At 37.6% G+C, this 22,609-nt stretch overlaps 1 protein-coding gene across 8 annotated transcripts in view; it reads right to left on the reverse strand.

Moving 5' to 3' along the window:
- Positions 1-1,172: 1,172 nt before the first annotated feature.
- Positions 1,173-22,609, reverse strand: part of EYA4 (EYA transcriptional coactivator and phosphatase 4) — a 144,933-nt gene continuing 123,496 nt past the window's right edge. For 7 of the 8 annotated variants that reach the window (XM_065680843.1, XM_065680842.1, XM_065680841.1 and 4 more), the window contains 7 exons: positions 15,691-15,780; positions 9,865-9,923; positions 9,597-9,757; positions 6,915-7,029; positions 5,928-6,049; positions 3,681-3,781; positions 1,173-1,869 (listed from right to left, as the gene is read on the reverse strand). In XM_065680843.1, the coding sequence (XP_065536915.1) occupies positions 1,789-1,869; positions 3,681-3,781; positions 5,928-6,049; positions 6,915-7,029; positions 9,597-9,757; positions 9,865-9,923; positions 15,691-15,780 (729 nt within the window). In that variant the 3' untranslated portion in view covers positions 1,173-1,788. Of the gene's footprint in view, positions 1,870-3,680; positions 3,782-4,939; positions 5,023-5,927; positions 6,050-6,914; positions 7,030-9,596; positions 9,758-9,864; positions 9,924-15,690; positions 15,781-22,609 lie in introns of those variants that run through there. The other variant, XM_065680844.1, reaches the window with a different exon arrangement.

Raw genomic sequence — 22,609 nt, forward strand, 5'->3', positions numbered from 1 at the left:
ACACCTCTTCACACGGTCACAGAAAAGGCAACCTCAGGTGTCTCCATGTATAAAAAGCAGTTTCCGTTTTCTGCCATGAGAGACAAACAACTTGCTGTTGTTTCAGAGTGCTCAAGCTGCACATGGAGCCCCTGTGTGCAATGTAGGCCTTGCTCATTTTCCAAAGTTGGAAGGTAGCACATTCAAAACTCGCAAGGTAATCATCATGGTATGGACTGCAATTTTTAATAGAAATTATGAAAATTTAGTTACTATATTTCTCAGTATTTCTTCATAAAAATCCACTCCTTACCATCTGCTCAGCCGCCTGAAATGCTATTGTAATTTCTGATTAAAAAAAACATTTAGGGTTGTTCCTGTGTAATCCTGTTGTGCAATCAAAAATGGGTGAGGAAAATCCCATTGACCCAAAACGGAAGACACGTAAATGTGGAAAAGAATGGAAAAGTTACTGAAATGCTGCTGTATTTACCAAAGTAGACTGTGCTCCTGAAATGGCCAATGTTACCATACCAGCAATTTCAGCAACTTGTGTTGATCATGAAAATGCTAAGTGTAGTATCATTTGTTCATCTGACTGCTGAGGGAATCTTTAGTAATTTTTTATTCCTCACAAACTTGTGTTTTATTCTCCATTTGAGCTTAACTCCACATTTTCACCTTCCAGTAATACCACCTGAAAACTGTCTGCTGGGTGCAAATTTGTTCAGATTTGCACAGCTGGTGTACTCACTATATGGCTTTCAGTGGAATAAGTTATTTGTGAATATGGCTCTCAGTTCTCTTGTCAGACTATCAAGAAATGATACTGAAGGTGTTGAATGGGTTTTTTTAGCTTTCAAGGTAGAGGTCCCCAGTATCAACCTCCCAACATACTCTTAACTTTCCTCAAACAATCAGTGGAATTATTCAGAATCCAAATAAAAACACAAACTTTCCTTTATTTTTCTTACTGCAACAAATACTTAAATGCCAAAGCATTTAAGTGCAGCCCTGCTCTTTGTTTTCTCTGAATTTCAAATTTGGTCATGTCAAAAATTGTCACAAAGGTTGTTGTTTTTTTTTTTTTTTTGTTTATCTACATAGTTTTTAACCAAAATTACATTATAACACACAAACACAGTCTTCTCTTTAAGGCACAACACATCATTATGCACATTCTGTTTGCCAAACTTATAAAAGAGACAATATTATATAACCCTCTCCCTCCCCTGCCCCCCAAAAAGAAAGAAAAATTGCATCCACTTCCAAAATCAGCTGCTAATAAAGTCACAGTAAATTATTTGCATCAATAATTTACACAAATTACAGGTCTAGACAGGATTGTCATTATACAGTCTGAGTGCATTCCAATTCAGATTTTCTGGGTTAGGTAGGCTAAAGTCTGGTTCAAACCTCAGTGCTGAGAATATATCCCATTTTGAGGAATGTTGTTGAACACCACCTTGTTGGCTGGAAAATGGGTGTTGGTGCTTTGCCAGTTCGAGTCCTTTGTTCACTCCTGTCAGGGCTCACTTGGTGTGTATCAGCAACCTCCACAGTTTCAATTCATTTAAAAACGTTGCATATATAAGACCATAGAGCTTCCTTACGTAGCACTAACGTTTTAACTCCATTCAGCAATCTGAATTCTTCAATTTGGAATTTTTAATTCCAAATATTTCTTCCCTTCTTAAGACAATTCATATGTGTAAAGCCAGAGGCATTGAATCACACATAAAAATTCAGTGTACTTGAAATATATATATATATATATATATAAAAAGGATTGCCAACTTTAGAACACAGTTACAAATACTCTAGTTCCAGTGCTTGATGGAGAGCCAAGAGGTCCGAATGACTGGATATCCTCCAGAAAGGCATGTTGTGCTGTGTTTGTTAGAGGGGAGAAAAGGTCAGGAAAGATGAACACTGTGACACAGGGTGATATGTGACACATGAGGCTAGTCAGATTACCACCACGTATTTTACACCACTGTGCTTCTGGATTGATTTTTGCTAGTAAAGTACCGACAAAAATCAGACCAAAATAGATCTGAGCTTTATAGTTCAACTGAAGTTAAAATAATTAGATAGTCTTTCTTAACAGTTTTTTTTTTTTTTTTTTTGGAAGGAGCCTCTTGCTTAATAAGGACTATTTGCTTACTGTTAGCATGCAAACCCATACCAAGGAGCATTAATAGGAAAACCCATTCTGCTCCATTTATTAGACTTTGCAAAATAGCAAACCATCATTTAAAGGTCCATGATACTTTCATTAAAGAGCTTCACACGCAACCCTTTGAAACAGAGTTGGATTACTTTTTACTCTGGGGGCGGGGGGCAAGGGGGGGAGGTGGAGGGGCGAAGGAATCTCTTTGGTTAAAAGATTTCTGGGTCAGAAAAAGAAACCTTTCTGGTTTAGAAAATGATAATTTGTGTCACAGAAAGCATCACTGTCTATGAGAGATGCAGATATATGCACTATTCTCCTTCATCAAATCATCAGAATAGAAAAAAAGCATTCTTTCATGTTGTGTTCAGATCTATTTGTAGTGTGCTATATTCATCCAGCTCTTTTAATTCTGTATCTATCCATGCAATATAGCCAATATAAGAAAAAAGCATGCCAAACTGGAAAGTACACAATCCAACCACCTTTGTTTAGCACAAACTATGAAAGACCCATCACCAGGACTGCACCTATAATAAGGAACCATTTGGAATGAGCATTTTGGTTTATTTTAATTTTGTTTCTATTCTAGCTACAACACTAAAAAGGAACTTTATTTTGCTACTCCTAGCACAACAATATTTACATCACTTTTCCTGCACAGACATTGTGAGACAAAAATTTCAGTTTCTACACCCTTCCAGGGGTTAAACAGGGAAGCATGGTGCAAATTACCCATTTAATCTGTTTCTGAATATTGAAAACTTATCTGGTGATATTTTGACTTGTATTATTATAATGAAAAACTTGAATATTTCTAAGGAAACCATTTGGTTTTTTAGCAAGACAGGTTTGGTGCACAATCTCTATGTTGTGTTATTTTTTCTTTTGCAGATATGTCTTTCTTGGATCAAATTATATGTTCATCATATTTGGTTCAGCAAACTACAGATCTTCATCTATGTTAGCAAAAACATTGCACAGTCCTTCAGATGTTTTTCCACATTCTCTATAACTTCTCTCTTAAAACCTCTATGATTTCACCATTTAAAGAAAAAAACACCACCCAACTATAATAAAATAGCCCTTTCTGTCTCTTCTGTTTAATTTGCTTGAAGTGTCAGACATTTTAGCTGAAATAATTTTTCATTTTTTTTACAATAATTTTGCTTTTTTTTTTTTCCTTTCCAAACTGAAGTGAAGCAAATGCTGAATCCAAATAGTTCATTAGATTACGCTAAATTTTGATCTCATCATGCTCTTGTTGCCTTGCATCTGTGGGTGAAAGTATTTGTCATTCTGCAATTGTGCAACACTGACAGAAATGCAAACAGAAAGGCTTGCATTAGTAGCTAGGTATCACACCAACATTTCAGAAGACAGGTTACCTTTTTTGCTGCCTGTTCTTCTTCTACACCATCCCCAATTACAACATATACTACTTTTCTGCCAAACCTTTGCATTATTCGTTCAAAGCAACTTTCTTTCCCTGGAAGATAAATGAGATAAGATTTCAGAGTGAAGTTACCTGATTAGCTGCATGTTCCTCATCTCGTCCATCTCCAATCACAACATAAGTTATGTTAGTGCCAAATCTGGACACTATACGCTCAAAACAGCTCTCTTTGCCTGAAAAACAATGCACTACTTATTCAAGCTATCAAGTGAGTTATGGTGAAGCCTTACAAAGGATTAGTACAGTGGTAAGACATTGTTACTACTACTTTTTTGAAGTTTCCAGCCTTCGGATTTAGAGCCAAAACTAGTAAGAAGCAGTTAATCTCCTTAGTGACACTAAGCTCTTCCAGGTAAAACTAAATCCCTTTCTTAATAGTTACAGGAAAGCCACTAAGATAAAGGAATCAGCAGCACTGCAAAAAGTAATAGCTCAGTAAATGAAGAATAGAATTTAAATATTTCCCTATTATTGCAGTAGTATTTTTTCAAGGAAAGCGGAAGTTTTAATTCTAATTTATCTGCAACAATGGGTGATGTAGCAATGGAGATACTGTTCAAAGCACAACAGACAAGCAAAATAAAATTGAACAACACATTCCTGGGAGAACTTCATAAAGCATTTGACTCTTTTGCAGAAATGTGGAAGCAAGCAGGCTAAACCAGTAACAACAAAAAACAGGACTGAAATGGACCAAGCAAAGTCATCTACCAACCTTCTAATTGTATACAGGTTCAGTTTTCTAAACAAATGATTGTGCTATCGATCCTCAAACTGTCCTAATGGTTTCACTATTTCCACATGTGATCTCCATATTTAATTAACCCTTTTCCATTAGGAGGTTTCTCTTTGACATGCGAACTACACATGCACTATTGCAAAGAAATCATCACCTATTGTGAGACCTTCCCTCAATTTCTTTCCCCTCTGCAAGAGCTTTTTACCTTGTTTGTTATGTTTATCCCCACCCCAGGTTTTTAATCTCTTCTCACAAGCGCATGATTTCTAGATCTCCCATTCTTACTGCTCTCCTCTTGCTTTTTAAAAGCTGGCCCACAAAAAAGGGCTTATGATTAGGAAAAGCATCGTGAGTATTAACTGTTGAGTGAGGACAAGATTTCAGTGTGTGCAAGCAAGAGCTGCAATTATAGTCCTGTGCTCAACACAGTGCAGAGATCACTGAGATGAAAAATAGAGAGAGATCTTGTACCCCAGAGTTTGCTGTGCTCCCGACAGGGGTGTAACAGCGGCCACACTGTTCCCAGAAGGAATTCCTGGTGCAGAATTACTTCGACAGCGCCTCCAGAGACTGTGCTTCACTTCACCACCCCCTTCTGTGCTGTTGGCGCTATTTGTTAATGCTCGTTCCTTTGGTCCAAGTGCAATCTCAGTGACTGAATCCAACATGTACAGGCTGTATGACAGATGACATTCATTCCAGAGGCTGCACAGTACCATGTGGCATTTGGGATACTTTGTGCCTTAAGTTTTTAAAGTATTTAAGGCTTTCTCTCTAGAGGATAGCTATAGCTAATTAAAGAATCACTGAGTGATTGTTTTTCCTGACACTCTTAGAGTATGGAGTTTTTTCACTTGTTAAAATAATTTAGGAAATATATTGCAATGTATATTGTAATGCTTTTGTCAATGAAGTGTCACGGTGTATGTTATACAGGTACATGTCATAGGTACAGAAATTAAGCATTCCTGAAGTAATAATTGGTAAATCATGAAATCTGCCAAAATTATCATTGTAGGCTGAGTTACATTTCACAGGAATGGTAACTTTTCTTGGTTTACAAGAAAATTTTGGATGTAACTTCCAGAAGCCATAGATTTCCAAACTGTAACACACAAGAGGTACACAGTTATCAACAGAATAGGGAAATGCCGTTGTGGCATCCATCAACACGGCTTCTGTTGGCAGCAGTTGTCACTACCATCACTGATGTACTATGCTTCCAGAAAAACCTTGTGAAGCAGAGGCCTAGCTTACATACAGCCCAAGGTCAGAGCAGAGGCCATTTTAAAGAAGTTCTGCTTATATTTGAATTCACAGAACACTTCACTCTTTTCTGCACCATGTTTAGGAGTTTCTGAGGGTTTAAATCAGTTTGGAGACCTTTATTCCTTCAGGTATCATTGAAAATAAGGTGAATTTGGAATTTATCAACATAAACATATCTGAGCATATGCAATTCCTAAATCCTATAATTAACACTGTAAGTGTCAGAGAAGTGTCTGGAATTCATCCACTGCTGGCAAAAATACATCGGTAATGCAGTGTAGTCAGAATGGGTGAAAGAATAATTTTCTTACCTATTTTGGTTGCACTGTAAATATTTTCAATAGGAAAAGCTCCTCCTAAACTGTATAGTAGAACTTTTGCAAGTGCTGGGATAAGCTGGGTTGTTGTTACCAACACATTTACACAGTTACTCCTAAAATGAGAAAAACAGTTTAAGTTTAAATAGTCTAAAACTGTTATCAAAGTGCTGAGGAGGTAAACCAGTTGTGAAGAGCATATTCAGGTATCCTCAACATTTACCTTCACTCAGCACCATCACTTCCAGAAAATTTTGGCAAAATCCTTTAAAAGATTATGCAGACCTGATTTATAGGAAATATTCCATACTGGTTTATAAAAGAAAAAAAACCCAAACAAAACAGGCCCTAAAATAGAGACAATTAAGATCACTCAATACCTCTGAAAATAGGCACTCAAGTGCTTTGAAAGCATCATTTTCATGCTGGCAAGTAATTGGCAGTAGCCACCAGTGAAATAAAAGGATTAGGAGAATGAAAAACCATAATTTGTTAGTCCTGTCTAGAGAGGAAATACACAAACAATACATATTTCAGTACAATGGCATAACTTGCTTCATGTTTCAAGAAGAGAGGAAGAGATAAGAATAATTATGTTAATAAGCTAGCATTGAATGCTGAAGATGAAAACCTGAATGGACAAGTTGTGCTAGCAGTTACACAACAGAAAACTGAGAGCCTTGCTACTGTATGCACTGACAGGCTGGAATGTGAGCATGACCATGGTATGACTATGGAGCTAAGAGCAAATAGTTGTGACTTCACAGAATCATAGAAAGGTTTGGGTTGGAAGGGACCTTAAAGATCATCTAATTCCAACACCCCTCCCTGCCATGGTCAGGGACACCTTCCATTAGACCAGGCTGCTCAAAGCCCCATCCAACCTGGCTTTGAACACTTACAAGGATGGGGCAGCCACAGCTCTTCTGGGCAACCTGTTCCAAAACTAGAAACTTTTTTACAGTAGACTCAAATACATACCTTGTGCTGATAATTGATAATGATTTAAGTGCATTTGTTAGCCAGGAGTCTGTCAGAGCTTCAATCTCTGCTCTTAATTGCAACCATGCATCTCTTTTAGCAGGCCCCAGGAGTCCTTTTCGGTAAAAAAGCAAGAAAAGAAAAAAAAATTAAATTCTGTATTAGCTGGAAAGTATAGATTTTAAGGTTGCTGTTTATATTTTGAACTCTATTAGAACTTGAAAACACAAAGAGAAAATCTGTTTTTCAAGGCTCAGTAAATTGCTCTCTTTTTATTTGCACTCCACTGTATCAAGCAATTGCAGACAATATTGCAGATACTAATAATCAGTCATTTTATTTTATTTTATTTTATTTTATTTTATTTTATTTTATTTTATTTTATTTTATTTTATTTTATTTTATTTTATTTTATTTTATTTTATTTTATTTTATTTTTTGGTCTATTCAGGCTGCTTTACTACATTTTGAAGTATACCTTTCAGAAACACGTATTTTTAAAACCTATTCTTCACATACATCTTACTCTCAGTGTCACGGTTTAAACCCCAGCCAGCAACTAAATACCATGTAGCCACTTGCTCTCTCCATCCCCTGGTGGGATGTGGAGGAAAGGGAAAAAGGTAAAACTGGAAAGAAGATCTATGCCATTGGGAGCACAGGCAGGGACAAAAGAAGACATTAGAATAAACTTGCCTTTGCAGTATCTGCATATGTTTAAAACTGCCCTTTTTGTGACTGTATGTAGGTGAAACTCAGGTTAATACATCTGGAAATACATTTGTTTGCTGATGACTTGATCTTCATATCCTGTTGTAGTTACCAGTGATAGCTCCTTTGACAGCACTTACAGCCCTGAAATGGCTGCACATTTTATGTTCTTATATCTCAGTCAGTCCTTAAAAGCACCCTAAAATCTCCTGTTGGGTATGAACAGTCAGATTTTAAAAAAATACCCAACCTGTAAATGTTGAGACATGAATTTTTTGGAACCAAGGTATTTTAGAATTAGATCTGATCCTAGAAGAGCAGGGAAGCAGGCTTCCTGAGCTTTTGTGTCCCTCTTCTCTTTCACACCCTATGTTGACAAGAAGCGGTGATGACTGTCTTAAAAAAATCTGAAATGAAGCAACCTTAAAATACCTGGTCAGGTCTAGCCTTCTGTTGCCTTCTAACAGCTATTTTGAGATACATAGATACATGTTTTATAAAAAAGATTATTAAAAAGCTAAGTAGAGAATGAATGAAGAAACATACCCACTTCTATTTCAGAAGCAGGATTTGTAGATGAGGATAAAAACCTTGACACAATGAACCGTATTTGCACTCTGGTTTTGGAATGATTGTTCCCCTTAGTTTGTTTCCTTTTGCTGTGCTCTTGGATTTGTGCTCTTACTAGTATTAAAAGTTTTATGAAATCCAAAAACTTCACAATCTTAGATGCATCAGGAGATATACTAAAACACTATGACATTTTCGTTAATACTGTTTCCAGAGGTATTAATATATAAAAACTCTATTTACAATACCAAAGAAGGGCAAGGCAGGGCAAGAGAAAGCCAACCATTTCCTATCACTCTTTGGTCCTATTGCTCCTTCCTTTGTCAAGTAAAGACTCTGAACTACTCAGAGTGAAAATGTATATTGCAGATTTACGTAAGTAAGGACTAAGTCATTGCCCATTTCAGTTGTACGGTTTTGCCATTTCTGAGAGACGGCAGGAAGTGTAAACCCCCACCAGACTGCTTCAGCAAAACTGAAGGTGAGCTTCACTTTGAGTTTTAGGTTCCTCTGAAAAAAAAAAGTCAGATGAGTTGAAAAAGCCCATGCTATAGAATGGGAGAGTGTTCACTTGGACCCTTTCCTGGCTGGGCTGGGCTCAGCTTATCCTCAACTGTGGCTGTAGCCTGAAGTTGCCTGAAGACTTGTAAGCATTCTTTGTTCTCAGAGTCTCTCCTTGAGGGAGTCAGTCGACATACTGCCCTCCTCAAACGAAGGATGGCCGTCCCTGCAAGTCACATAGGATTCTTCAGGACAGATTCTTTCAGTTCTGCTGTTTGATTTCCTACACGCCTGAGGTCATGGACATCAGTGAGTCCACAATGCAGGAAAGCTCTTGGCCCAAATGAGGTTTGTATTTCTTGCTAACACAATTAACCGTGTAAGCTAGAGTCAACAAAACGGGCTAGTGGCATGGGAGTGCCAGAATTTATTTCATCCACTGGTAAAAACAGACAAGAAGGTACCCAGCGGAGAATTGAGCAGAATACTGTGTTGTTACCAACCAGATCATGAAACTATAGGATGGAAAAGTCCAGCCACAAGTAATTTGTACTGCAGTAGCTGTACAGCCTCTTTCCTAAAATAACTGTATGTCTGAGGTAGAAAAAGTGGCTCAAGCACTCAGTAACGTGAGTATATCCAAGCCGGGTCTGAAGGAGAAAAATGAGCTCTGTGAAAGCAATATGGAGGTCTGCTCGGTTTTCCCATTTCTGGTTCTCCTTCACAACAGCACAATGTTAGCTCTGCCATCACAGTCAGTAGCTTTCAACAGTCCAAGGTCCAGTCACATCACTTTCCATTCACTCTGTGGCTTCCAAGGCATATTCCCTCTGTGGGAGTTCACTGCCGTACAGTTTAACCTAATCAGCGTTCTGAATTAGTTTTGACACTTAAACTCACCTCCTATGTTGTTCTTGTAAGTATTATACAACTCTTTTACTCTTCTGTAACGGAAAGCCAGCTTCCTCATCCAGTCAACCCCTCCTCTTACACCTGTTGGCAGACAAAGGTTTGCACTACTTGCAGCTGCATGGAAGCCATCAGTTGCAAAACTGTAGGTACTGCAAACACCCAAAATACAGTAAAAATAAATACAATGTATTCCTGTAAACGCTCAATTTATTTAATCTTTGAAGAAAAAAAACAACCAAAAACAAATGCTGCTTACCTTAGGTCTTGTCCATTATCATCAGAAGAAACATCATCTATATGAACTTGATCACACTCCTGTTGAAAAAAATCCAAATGATAAACTATAGGAGAGTATGCTCACCATACGCCTAGTACAGATGTTGAAGAAATGATAGGTGCAAGTCGCGAAGTACACCAGAAGATGGCAGCGTATGTACACCTACAGCTTCCTATCACCGTCAATTTCTTAAAAATAATGCAACCTTCAACTCCTACACTGTGTAAATTATTAGCTAAAATAGGCTTTTAGAAAAGCAATATGTAATTTTAGTCTGAGTTTTAGATTAGAATTATTTTAATTGAAAAATACCAACAATTGCAAATCTCATTTATAGTTTCTCTGGCATACAAAGTCAGCTAAACCTTATTTCCCCACTTCCTAAAAGCTAGAAATGATGAACCTCAACCAGCATACAACTTCTGTTAAGTCTCCAGGAATCTGGATGCTTATCAGATTCTTTTAGTGATTTATCCAGTTGCTTTGGGCTGGAAAATAACAGATAATCAAGCAGTCCTGGAGAACTTCATTTCCTGGCTTCAGAAGAGATAGAAGTACCTCTGGGGAACTGAGGTACATTGGAAAATTGAACTCCCCTCATTTTATAATTGGATAGCTAACAAATATCCTTTTCTGCAGCATGGTTATGGCACAAAGATAGGAAAATGTGGGGGAAGCACAAATAAATAAATAAGCTACCACACAATGCTAAATATGAACAGGCATCATATGACTGTTTTCTGTAGCTCCTAGAATAAAAATCTTAACCCAAAAATGCACCTGAAATTCAGTGTTCAGAGATTTTATTTTGCTGTATGCAATTTTTAATATTTAAAATAATTGTTGTTAACATAATCCTATTTATGAAAAAGTTCAAGGACACATTTAAAAATTACTACCCAACAAATGTTTTCCAATAATGACAAAATGAGGCTGAGCTTTCAAAATGCCCAGTTCTGTGCCTCAAATAAAGAGTCATCTGAGTCATCTATGTCAAACAAAGTTGCTGACAAGCAGTACTTAACTCAGACTCTCTGTGACATGCTGAAGTCTGCAGTTCTGAGTTTCCAGTCTCGGTCTCACACCAATGTTAAGTTGTCCAGATAAAGGACAAATATGAACAAAGAAGTGATTTCCAAATGCATATGCCACAAGTTCTCAAGAGTGTAAATTTTGGGAATTAACATTTCTTCTTTCTGTTTTGTTTTGCAACTAAATGAAAACATAACAGATTTCTGCCCACATGAAGTTGTTAAAAAATTAATTAGCAATTTTTGTATAAAATAAATACATATAATTTCAGTTTCAAAGACATAATTTCTTTACATCATACAAGTAATACAAGTAATTATAATTGAAAATTTTGTGCCAAGACTAAAAGAATGAGTGGCCAAACTCTGTTCATCTGGCTTAATCTGTTAAGACAGGCATGAAAGGTCTGTGTTCGAGAAACAGAAATGAAGCATACTTCTCCCCACTGGAGAAGTAAAATTTGTTGGCTTGTCTGAGGAGATTATTTTTGAGCTGTAGAAAATTTTTAAAAAGCTGCTTTTGGATGTGTATAGCAGATGAAAAGAGAAAGAAAAGGGCAAGTGGCAGCTGAAATAAAAGATTAAATTCTTTATTTATTATTTACACTTCAAGGAAAAAAAGATGCAACTATAGTCCACCCAGTGTAGGGCAGGAACTCAAGAATCAGACAAAAAGCCCCACCAGGACAAATTTTAACTCTGCATTTTGTGGTATCTGAGAAGTACCTGGCTTGCAGATCACCTTCACAGATTTCCCTGGAACTGGTCAAAGCATACGATAACTTGAAGGGTTTAAAAATCAGTGCTGTGGATTTGAAGGTGTACTAATTAAATGGAGGGCACACAGAAGCCCTGATGGATAAAGGAGTGTCTGCTGCTGTTTGAGCTTTGTTAAGCCTTTCAGCTACATTGTTCCAGCATTGGAAATTCCAGATAACTGTTCTGCTGATAGTTTCATTATTAAGTTAAATATGAGTGGGTGGCAAAGGCTTAGCTGTTTACTTTTATTTGTTTTATCTGACAATTTGTGCACTGACTCTAGGAACAGGAGATGAGGGGAACATGCAGTTTTCTGATTACTTTCCTCTTGTCCCTGCAAGAAGGTTAAGCTTAGAAGAGGATCAAACCTCATAGCCCTCTCCAGCTTTCTCCTTTTTCCCCTTCCTCTCGGATCTATGGCTCACCTCAACATATACTTGCAGTACACATTTGCCAACAAACTCATGTGCCCTTCACTCTTTGCTTCACTTTGCTTTGTTTTCTTTTTTACTTACGTACTTCAACTAAAATGTTTACATTTTACAAAATCAGGAACTTTCAGGAAAAAAAGAAAAAGCAGTTTGAGCAGATTTGAGATAGTTTGCTACTTTTCTCCAAAGAAACAGGAAATTGGTGGCACAACACTACATTGGATTTTGCTTGTAAAAGATATCAAACAGCTGTGGGGAGAAAGGAAAGCAAGCAACTTCTCTGTCACTTTAAATGGTAAGGTAAAATACTTTTAACATCAGCTACCTACTGGTTACACTCAGGTCACAGAGACTCACTGTCAATGCAAGGTCAAAACTAAGAAAGATAAAATATATTTCCTGAGAGTTCAGGAACCTAGGTATAATAACTGTCTTTTGCTTGAAGCAATACTAATTTAAATTATATCTGAGTGCAGGCAATTCTTTGCAGCAATTTTTAGAGCCTGGAAATTGGAGAGTACAGAATCAACAAATCATCCATAAAAATTATCCTCCTGGAAAGGACAGTAATTTCATTATCCAGTAAAAACACTGACTCACCACACTGAACACAAAAATGTTATTACTAAGGGTATATTCAGCACTATGCTTTCTCAGGCTATACACTTCTTTTAACGTATGTGTTTCAGTCTCTGTTAAAACTAGTTTACCTGACTCACAAATTCTGAGACTTACCCAAATCCTATTTTTCATTTCTCATTTTTATTTCTAATAAGAAAAAAAAAAAAAGGATGATAAAACCTTATTTGAAATAGGGTAGAATTATCATAAAAATAGACATGGGATTCAGTTTGTTTGAATATTCTTTTCGTCATTGTCCCTGAAAATGGAGGGGTATAATGGAATTGGAAGACTCATGTCCAAATTCCTGCTTGCAATTTGTAGGAATTGTTTTTGTGTGTGTGTGCACAGTATTCCCTACCAACATTTCTGAAAGCTGTCTTAAAATTAATACTTCAGGGTGAAAAGCTCCATTTCATCCCTTACCTGATTGAGAAGAGAATGCATTAGTCTGGATATTATAACAGAACTGTGTCCCATCTCTAAGCACTGTTTAGGCACATGAACTTTCTAGAGCACCAGACTCCTATTTTCATGGCAAAACACCAACTGCCCTCCCAAGCAATACTTCTCAAGCTAACTAAAATTTATACACTGAGAATGAAATAGCTGGAGAACAGCCTAGCCTGAAATAAAAGTGCAGCTTGGCTGATTAGAACATGGGTTACTGGGTCAGCAGGGAACGTCTCAGCAGATTGGAATTTCTGCATCAGCACTCATCGTAGTGAGACAGATTTGCATAGAGGAAGGAAAACTTTATTTTTATATGTGATAATTTCAATAACTTGGTTATTATTACTAGACCCTGGTATGTGGTGTTCCCAACCAAGAAAGAGAGGGGGAAAAGACTGCTTAGAGGATGCAGTGACTGGAGTCCATATTACAGGAATATAGCTTCATCAGTACCTTACACTTGTCATGTCTGGACAAGGTTTACTGTGGGATAAAGGTGAAATCAAGACAGAAGGAATGGGACCAGATGGCTCAGCATTTAAAAAGTGAGATGACGAAAAGACATGTAATCTGTCTAGTGAATAAAGCCTGTCTCACTTCCTCAGTAACAACTGAAGGTCTCGTGTCTTGATGGCCATGACCATCAGCAACTCAGCATTCATCTCCTGGGGAAGGATGGTCAGAGGAATGGACAGAGAGATGGAGAGAGGGAGAGAGACAAGAGAGAGACACCCAAGTCGGAACTGAGGAATACTCAGAATTGATTACATCGTCATTGTGCAGATGCACTGTAATATTCAGTAATGGCCACGTGCTCTGCAAACACAATTAAACAGACAGATTTATCCATTTGCATATTAGAAGATGCCTCTGTGTACTTCAGGATGCCATGCAATTATGTCTTATTTTCTAAGATGACAGAAAATCGGTGGTCTTGCATATGCCAGAATGTGTGCATACAGCTCATTTCAGAACAAGAAGTTCAGAATTTTAGTAATCTTGTAAGAAAGTTGGTTAAGAAACAAAGATGAATTCTGGGCTAGAAAATACCTAATTGCATATAGAAATTGGTTTTAATCAAATCAAATTGATTGAGTTATGAGATTCTCCAAGAGAGTCCTGAAGTAGTATTTTTTCATTTATTTGAAACTGAAAACTGTTTGGATACCGTTCAAGCTCTGGAATGAGCTGGAGTATGATTTTTTGGACAGGATATTAAAACCACCCTATGAAGAATATACAAAATGTGATGATCCACCTATGACAGCTAAACCTGAGATCTACAAAGAAAATAAATATTGAAAGGAATGAAGTTTCAATGGCCATTAGCAAGAATAAAGATGTATGGAAAGAGGGCAAAGCTCCATTTTGCTGAACTCTTCCACTTGAACTCAGCACAAGATTGAAGAACTCTGGGCATATGCTAGCGAATGGTTTAAACTTCATTGGGTGCCACATGAAATCTGAACACACAGGGGCAAAGGTCTGCTAAAAAGAAATTTAAACAATGCTTTGAAAAATTGATTTGGACTCTATCTCTGGTAGAGGGCACCAGAAAGAGAACATTCACTGAACGCACTTGCATTGTCAAGTGATGACTCACTAGGGCTGCAAAAAAACACTGACTGGTAAAGGCATGTCCAGGGCTTTGCTTTCTTATGTTTTCGCTCCTGGAAGGAGGAAATGCAGCTCAGGTATAGGGTGAAGTAGATCCCAGTTTCTTAACTTAAAGAAAGCTAAGAATAAATGAGGTGTGCAAAGGATGACAAAGACAACTGCAGCCTGATAATTCTGCTTTTCTTATTGCCTACAGTTGATAAAGGAACAAAAGAAGTGCATACATTCCCAGTGAATGGAAAAATCTCACCCTTATTTTTTGTATTCACTCACAAGAAACCTTTCTCTGGCATTTTAAACCAAACCTCAAAGTCTTCCAACTCCCATTAGTGGCAAAATATCCGTCCACAGAAGGAACTCTGGGATCCAGTAAGAAAACAACTAATTTAGATCACGGGATGGCCTGAAAACCCCCGAGTCTCTGATGCTGCATGAAGAATAGTTTACATTTGAGCAAGAAAAGGGGAGGTGGGAGGGCACCTGTGGCCAAAAGGCTACTCAGGTATGCAGAAAGAAGAACAGACTCTCTTTTGGTAAAATAATGACACCCACTGAAGGCAAATTTAGAGAACTTCAAGAGAAAGAATGTGAGGCACATATGTTCCTCTCCTGGAAATGACAGTACACAGCTCTAAATCAATGAAAATGGAAAAGACAGCCATAGGACAAAGAAAGGAAAAGGTAGTTTGCAGATTCCCTCTCTCACACAGTTTAATGGAAGCACTCTGGTGCAATAGAAGTCACTGCCATCTAGCTAACCTCTCTGATTAAAGTATGACAATCCCAAAACCTAGATAGGCAGAAAATGTCACACACAACAAACAGTAATGCACAGAAAAACTAGTCTGTTAAAAACTCAGGAGTAACAGCGTTCATGCTCATTTGATTCTTACCTCTAAATCATTAAAAAATAAATGTGTGTCAGCAAGGTTAAAAATCATTTCTTCCATTCGCAGTCCAAGAGTCACTGCCATTGGTGGATCCTTAAAAAATAGAAAGCACAGTTAACTACTTAAATAGCTTATACTAGAATTACTTTTAAAACTGCTGTATAGAAAAATTGAAAAATTAACACCGCAAGAATTTTCTCCAAAAATCCTTTCTGCTGTATTGATATAATGCTACAAGAAGAGACCGCTGAATGTGTGTGAGAACATTTACGGTAGCTGGGGATGTTGAAACATCAAGTTTTTTGACAGTCAAGGCATTTACAACTGGGCCAAACTGACATGGGAAAACCTGGTGGCTGTACGTAAACCTGCATAAAGAAGGCTGTAAACAGGGAAGGAACTTCTTACAAAAGACGTACATAAGAAAACCAGCACTTATTATTATAGCAGCACACCAAAATTTTCACCCCTGAGCCTTTTATATAAATATGCAAATATGCAAATATCTTGTCTGTCAATTTATGGGCAGACAAAAGCTGAATCATGGAGCAGTAACTAATTTTTCTCGCCCAATCCACAGAGTCAGCAGCAGAGGCAAAAACAAAGTTCCTTCGTGTGACATTCAGTCTGCTGCAAAATTCCTTTGATCACTGGGCTTTTCTTCCCAACTTTTGGACACACGGAAGTCCTCACCAAGGTTATGCTAAATTGGACTAGGAAAGGTAGTAATCTACCAACTGATTACTTTGTGAGCAATTATCCTAAACTGTGATATGAAGGTGTGATTTAAGAGGCCTTTTCAATTTCTAATGTCTCTGCTTTATAAAAATACAAATGGTACTCTGAACCTATGCCCATTTCCCCAAACTGAGTTTCACTTTAGATAAATCATCACTGCGTTGCCTATGTTTAGGCCTACATCACTTCATTCCCACACTTTCCATCACTCTAGTATGTCTCTTCAAACCATGCACTTAGTCCTTCTCTGTCTCAACATTGACCTTTCATGCAGGCACTCACTGATGAATTTCAGGGCTCTCCTTTATGATTTTATTGCAGGTATCAATTCAACAAAGTGTCTGTAAGTGTTTTTCTTAGTATTCTCCTGTGTGCTTGCAATCTATGGCACAATTCTTTAGGTGATCCCCAGGAATGGGAAAGGATACGTAAGTTTGTTTGCTACAGATCATCCTTTCATTTCTGGTGGAATATAGGATTCCTGTCCCTGGATGAAAGTAATTTAAACTGTTGCATTTGTTCATAGGTTGGCTTCCATATTATCAGATCACCTCGGCAAGACAGCACAAATCTATGGATCTGCAATAACAGTTTATATGAGACCATTTAGTGTACAGTAAATGTGAGATAATTAATTTAAACTTGCAAAGCTTGCTGGGAAAGAGGTTAAGCCCATTTGCATTACTTCACATTTGTTCTAGAATAACGTAGCACACGGGCAGCTTCTGATGCTTAGCTAATACCTGGTAAAACTAGTATTATCATTGCCTTAATCATCTGCCTGAGCTTGTGGAGTTCAGCTAACATTTTATGGTTAACATACTGCAATGGACTTTTAAAATAGAATCCTAGGATCACAGAATGCTTTGGGTTTGAAGGGATCTTAAAGCTCATCCAGTTCCAACTCCCCTGCCACTGGCACGAATGCCTTCCACTAGCCCAGGCTGCTCAAAGCTCCATCCAGCCTGGCCTTGAACACTGCCAGGGATGGGGCAGCCACAGCTTCTCTGGGAAACTTGTTTTAGTGTCTCACCACCCTCACAGTAAAGATCTTATTCCTAGTATCTAATCTAAATATCTCCTCTTTTGGTTTACAGCCATTACCCCTTGTCCTTTGACTACAGGCCCTTGTAAAATGTCCCTCTCCACCTTTCGTGTAGGGCACCCCTAGGTACTAGATGTGATCCTCTTCTCATTAAAATGAAAAAAAAAAGAAACAAAATCTGTATTTCCTCATTCAAACTCTGATTGACAATAGCAAGCTTTCAGAAATCCCTTCTTAAATACCTTGAAATTAAAAGTCTAAAAGTTTACCAGCATCTGGCAACAAAATCACACAAAACCTCAAATGCTCATTTGTTAGTATTAGGATCAAAGGCTTCCCAATCAGGATCAGACGTCCCCTACTCCAGGGCTTTGCAACAACAGAATAAAAGATGGTTTCTACCCTCAAGCACTTAAATACTAATGGTAAAATCTGAAACACAGACATATTTTGACCCTTGCTCGTAAAAAAGTCAGACTTGAAGGGAGAACTGTGTACAAGAAATGGTAATGATCCAAAGTTAGACCCAACTGTCTGGCAATGAAAGGAAATATTTTTATGTTGACCCTTGAACTGGTCTTGACTACCTTTCAGAAGTAAAAACCAAATGCAGTGCCTAATAACACAATTTCATCCCCTGTCTTCTGCAGTCACGTTCATGGGATCTGAAAGTGACGTGGCTGAAGGCAGCAGCAAGTGCAAAGGTCACTTTTCCAAGGGGATGATTAAGGAAGATATGTTAACAGATTTGCAAAAATCATGTAAGAAATTAGGACACAAATCATCAAAATACTCTGTAATCATAAGATTCTTCATCAAGCCATAATGCTTTTCTCAAAGTGTCATTACATACAAACGTGTTTCTCTCTTTTTTCTCTTGTGCTTTTTTTTTCTGTGCACAGTAAATCGTATTTTTTTCTTTCTAGACACAATATAATGAAGAATATTTGCAACATGCTTCTTTACCTCAATCCTATGAACACTGAGGCATGTGCATAACTTTGTGCACAGGTGGTAACTCATTATTATTTATGTGAGTTAAGTTATTCACTGGAGTGTTTCCAGCACAGGAATCTCAGACTTTTGATTCTCAGCCTCTTTTGTCCCCTTCCTGGGTAGAAGCAGACTTAAATGCGGAAATTTGCTATAACATATTCCATTATAATCCAATTTATTTTTACAGAAACTACCAACTATGTATCACAATTTCCTGCCTTGCCTAGTATAGTTGAAAGACATAAACGTGACAAAGCTTTTCTGATTTTCTTATTAGTAGTATTTTTGTAACCAACTATGCCTGACTTTATTACTGTTAAAATTAGATTTCCTATGCTCCTGTTTGGAAAAGGCATGTGTAGGATATTTCTAGGTACTATATGTAAAATAAAATAGAACAAAGAGAATTCATTTCAGCTTAGTGTGGAATCAGTCTGCGATCTCACACAGCAACTTCTGCTAAGAATAGTTACTGGAATTGAATTTTCAAAACATGGACAATTCTTCCTTTAATAAATTGGCCAAAACTTGCACTGCAACTGTTTAACAAGAATTAAACATCACGTTCCAGATTTTTCCGTGTTAAGTTCATTCCTTCACATACAAAAATAGACATAGAAAGCGGATTTGTCAGGGTCTCGTGGTTTTATAATGTTTGCACAGTGTGGAGGAACACCCCAACCAGCGTTTTACTGTCTTTCAAGTTGAAGCAGAAGTTGCAGACTAACTGAAGTGGCACAAAGCACAGAGTGTTGAAAAGAAAGCAAGAAATATGTGCAGCTGATACAGATTTGAGCACAGCAAATCGAGAGACTGAATAAGAGGCAGACTGAACTTCTGCCAAAATGTGTTTTGTGCTACTCTGCACAAGAATACACAAAAGAGAAAACAATAATAAAAAAATTAACCTGGAAGTGTTCCTCAGATAATTTGCAGAATAAAGAACAACTCTTTGGCCCTCAGAGGAATGATTTTAGCCAGATGTCATCAGTGTGCAAAAGAATCACAACCAGCTACAGCACTTCTGTATACCGAAATACAAATTACTTTAGTTACTTTAGTATGAAGGCACTAAACTGGAGCCAGACTGTCTGTCTGTGGACTTCTGTACTAGACTGGTCCATCCACTGGAATGCCTCCTGGGAGACTAGAAAAAAATACCCTAGGAGGACCAATATTTAAATGTTTCATCCAGCAGGAAAGTGACTTGGAAAAAAACCCCAAAAGTTCAATGTCCATTAGTGGAAGAAACCTATTTAATGCTGTCTTGGAAGGTCAGGTTTCAGCACAAGATGTTCAAACTAATTTAATTTCTTGAAAGAAAAAATGGAAACACACCAAACTGGTTTTTATAAAACCTCAGAAAACAAATAGATAGACTGCCAGGTAAATTCATTGTGACAGGAATTTGTACACATGAAACCTTAAAAATAAGCAAGAAAACAAAAAAAAATATATAAATAATTTTGTAAGAACAAATATTCAATGTGTGGCTGTCCTGAACAGACTTACAACAAAATTGACCTCTGGAAAAAGTGGAAGATGCTTACGTACCAATATTTTTAGCTTAAAAATACTTCCCTCCATTATAGGAATCTCAGATTTACATTCAGCTCTCACTCTCTTATAGAAACAAGTGTTCCCATATTCATGGGAACAACGAAGGATGAGAATACATCTCTTCTTGGTAACTATATCTAGCTGCTGCTGAAGGACAACATTTCTATTCCACAGGAGTTTTTGTTCCACTCTCTCTAGAAAGTGGTAGGAAAACGGACTCAGAGGTCTCAGACAATGAGGGACTGGATTGAGAGGACAACTGGAGGTCATGAGAGATAACTCCATTAATACAGGCAGACAAAAGCATTTTTATGAGTGAATTTGGGAATGTCATTATAGGTGATAATGGTGACAAAGTTTTTCTGTTTAATGACTGGACAAGCAGAGAGTTAGCAATAAAAAGCTACTAAGCCCTTTCCAGACAAGTGTACAAGGTTAATGTCACCTCCCCAACAGCTTACTGTCATTAGCAATGCTATCAAAATTTCCAACTGTGATCATCAGGTACGGATTTGTTTTGATTTTTGCACTTGGAAATCACATTCTCCCCCTTCAAAGGTTACAAGGAACTTTCTTTCTTTTTTATCCAGTTGCACCTTGAATCACAGCATTTATCTGGACATCCTTGCCCTCTGGATCGACCTGGGAGAAATGAATGGAATATAAAATGCTTGGAGGTAGACAAAACTCCAGCTTAATCAGCCTTAAATCAGCAAGGATAACAGGAATGCAATGGAACAAAGAATACGCACTGTTCACAGGGAATAAGAATGTACCTCATAAACTCTTAACAGATGATGACATCTCCTAACACATGTCCTGTCACATCAACAAATCCTCACTTAAGAGCTCAGCATTGTAGAAAACCGTATCTGCCAACTGGTGCTCAGCTGCAAAAACCATCATCAGCCACACAAGTCATAAACTTAACAGCTCAAATGCCAATGTTCATAATTTGCCACTGCAGTAAATAATTAAAAATAGAAACGTACTGGTTTTATGATGTACAGAGCAGATGAGCAAATGAGCTGAACAACTCTGAGATGTGCTTTTACTGCTGGGAGGCAGCATGGCTTCCTTGAAACCTAACACAGGTGTAGTGTAGTTTTTATTCTCTTTTTATGATAGTTCTGACCAGCCCGATAAAATAACCACTACACCAAAAGTCAGGCAGAAACACCCACATGTAGAAAACAGCAAGCCACAGAATATTCCTCTGGGTAAGTTTTATATTTTAAATACCAAACTGATGCATTGACCAACCTCTGCCAAATCTCTCAACTTCAGTGGAGTTTAAAGCTATACTCTTCTGCTGCCCAGACAAGCAGCAGTTTGCCCTGTGTTTTAAATGAGATGTTTACAGTGGCATCCAACAAGTTAAATCCTTCAACAAATCAATAGTTTTGTTTTTAACATGGTTATTGTAACAGCCCTACATGATTCTGAAATCAAATAATCATCACACCATGAAAAGTGCTGGACAAGTATACACCAAGGAGAGTGTCCATTCTCAGCTTCAGAAACCCTCACGCGTAAGTCAGAAATCTGTTTTCTCTTGGCAAATATATAAACTAAAATTTGCCTGTTGGATACAGACCTTCCCACTAATCTCTGCCAACAAGTGCCCCCATTGCCTATGGGGATGTTGGTTTGTCTTTCTTATTTCTCTTTTACTCCACTGTAGGAATCTTTTGAAAGAGAAACTGTTTGTCTTGTGGTACCAATGCAGTTCTCAAGTGTGCCCACACTCATACACTGGTCCTGCCACCTGGCCATATCAACGTGATGGCCACCTCCCCTTCGCTGCATTCCCTTTGCAGCCTGAATTGTAGCAAAGCAGGGAGATTAAAAGACTAATTTGTTTTCACCCAGTTACTGCAAGATATAGGTTGAAGTGCTAGTGGAAAAATGGAATTAATGTTTACATGTCAAGCAGTAGATGGGAAAGAACTGAAGGAGACTATCCTTGCCTGTCTGTATATTCATATTAGCTCTAAACCCAGCATCACTCTCCTTGAAAATACAAAGTGAGCATACTTAGCCAAAGAAGATGCCTTCCCTTAAACCAATGTTCACATTAAAGACTCACTAATCTCATTTAGTCGCTTTTCCTGTGACTTCTGTGTGTGTGTGTGTATGTGATTTCTATTTTGGGAGTAACCTGATAATGTTATACAAAATGGGCTCACAAAATACATGTGGAAGAACACAGTATGCACAGCTGAGCATCTGTGTGACATTATACACTTTTACTTTTTAAAAGCAGAGAGCAAATCACCACAATTATGTGGTATCATTATTTTCCTGTTTTTCATTGTGAAGTAATTTTCTGACACTTTTCCATGATAAACAATTCTCTTGACACTTTTGCAAGACCTATGTGTTCACAAGACTTCCACTGAGAACCTCACAATTCATGGACTATTTACTATCATAGCAATCTAATTTTCAGAACAATCCAAACTCTAGTCTGGATTAAGACCTTGTTTACAGATGGAAATCACAAGCAATAAAAATAAGGGCCACATCTGGTAAAGAGGTCATGCAACAAAGACTGACTGAGATCCATGGGTGATACCTTTC

The sequence above is a fragment of the Lathamus discolor genome, chromosome 5 (genome assembly GCF_037157495.1).
Source record: "Lathamus discolor isolate bLatDis1 chromosome 5, bLatDis1.hap1, whole genome shotgun sequence".
Classification (NCBI taxonomy): Eukaryota; Metazoa; Chordata; class Aves; order Psittaciformes; family Psittacidae; genus Lathamus; species Lathamus discolor.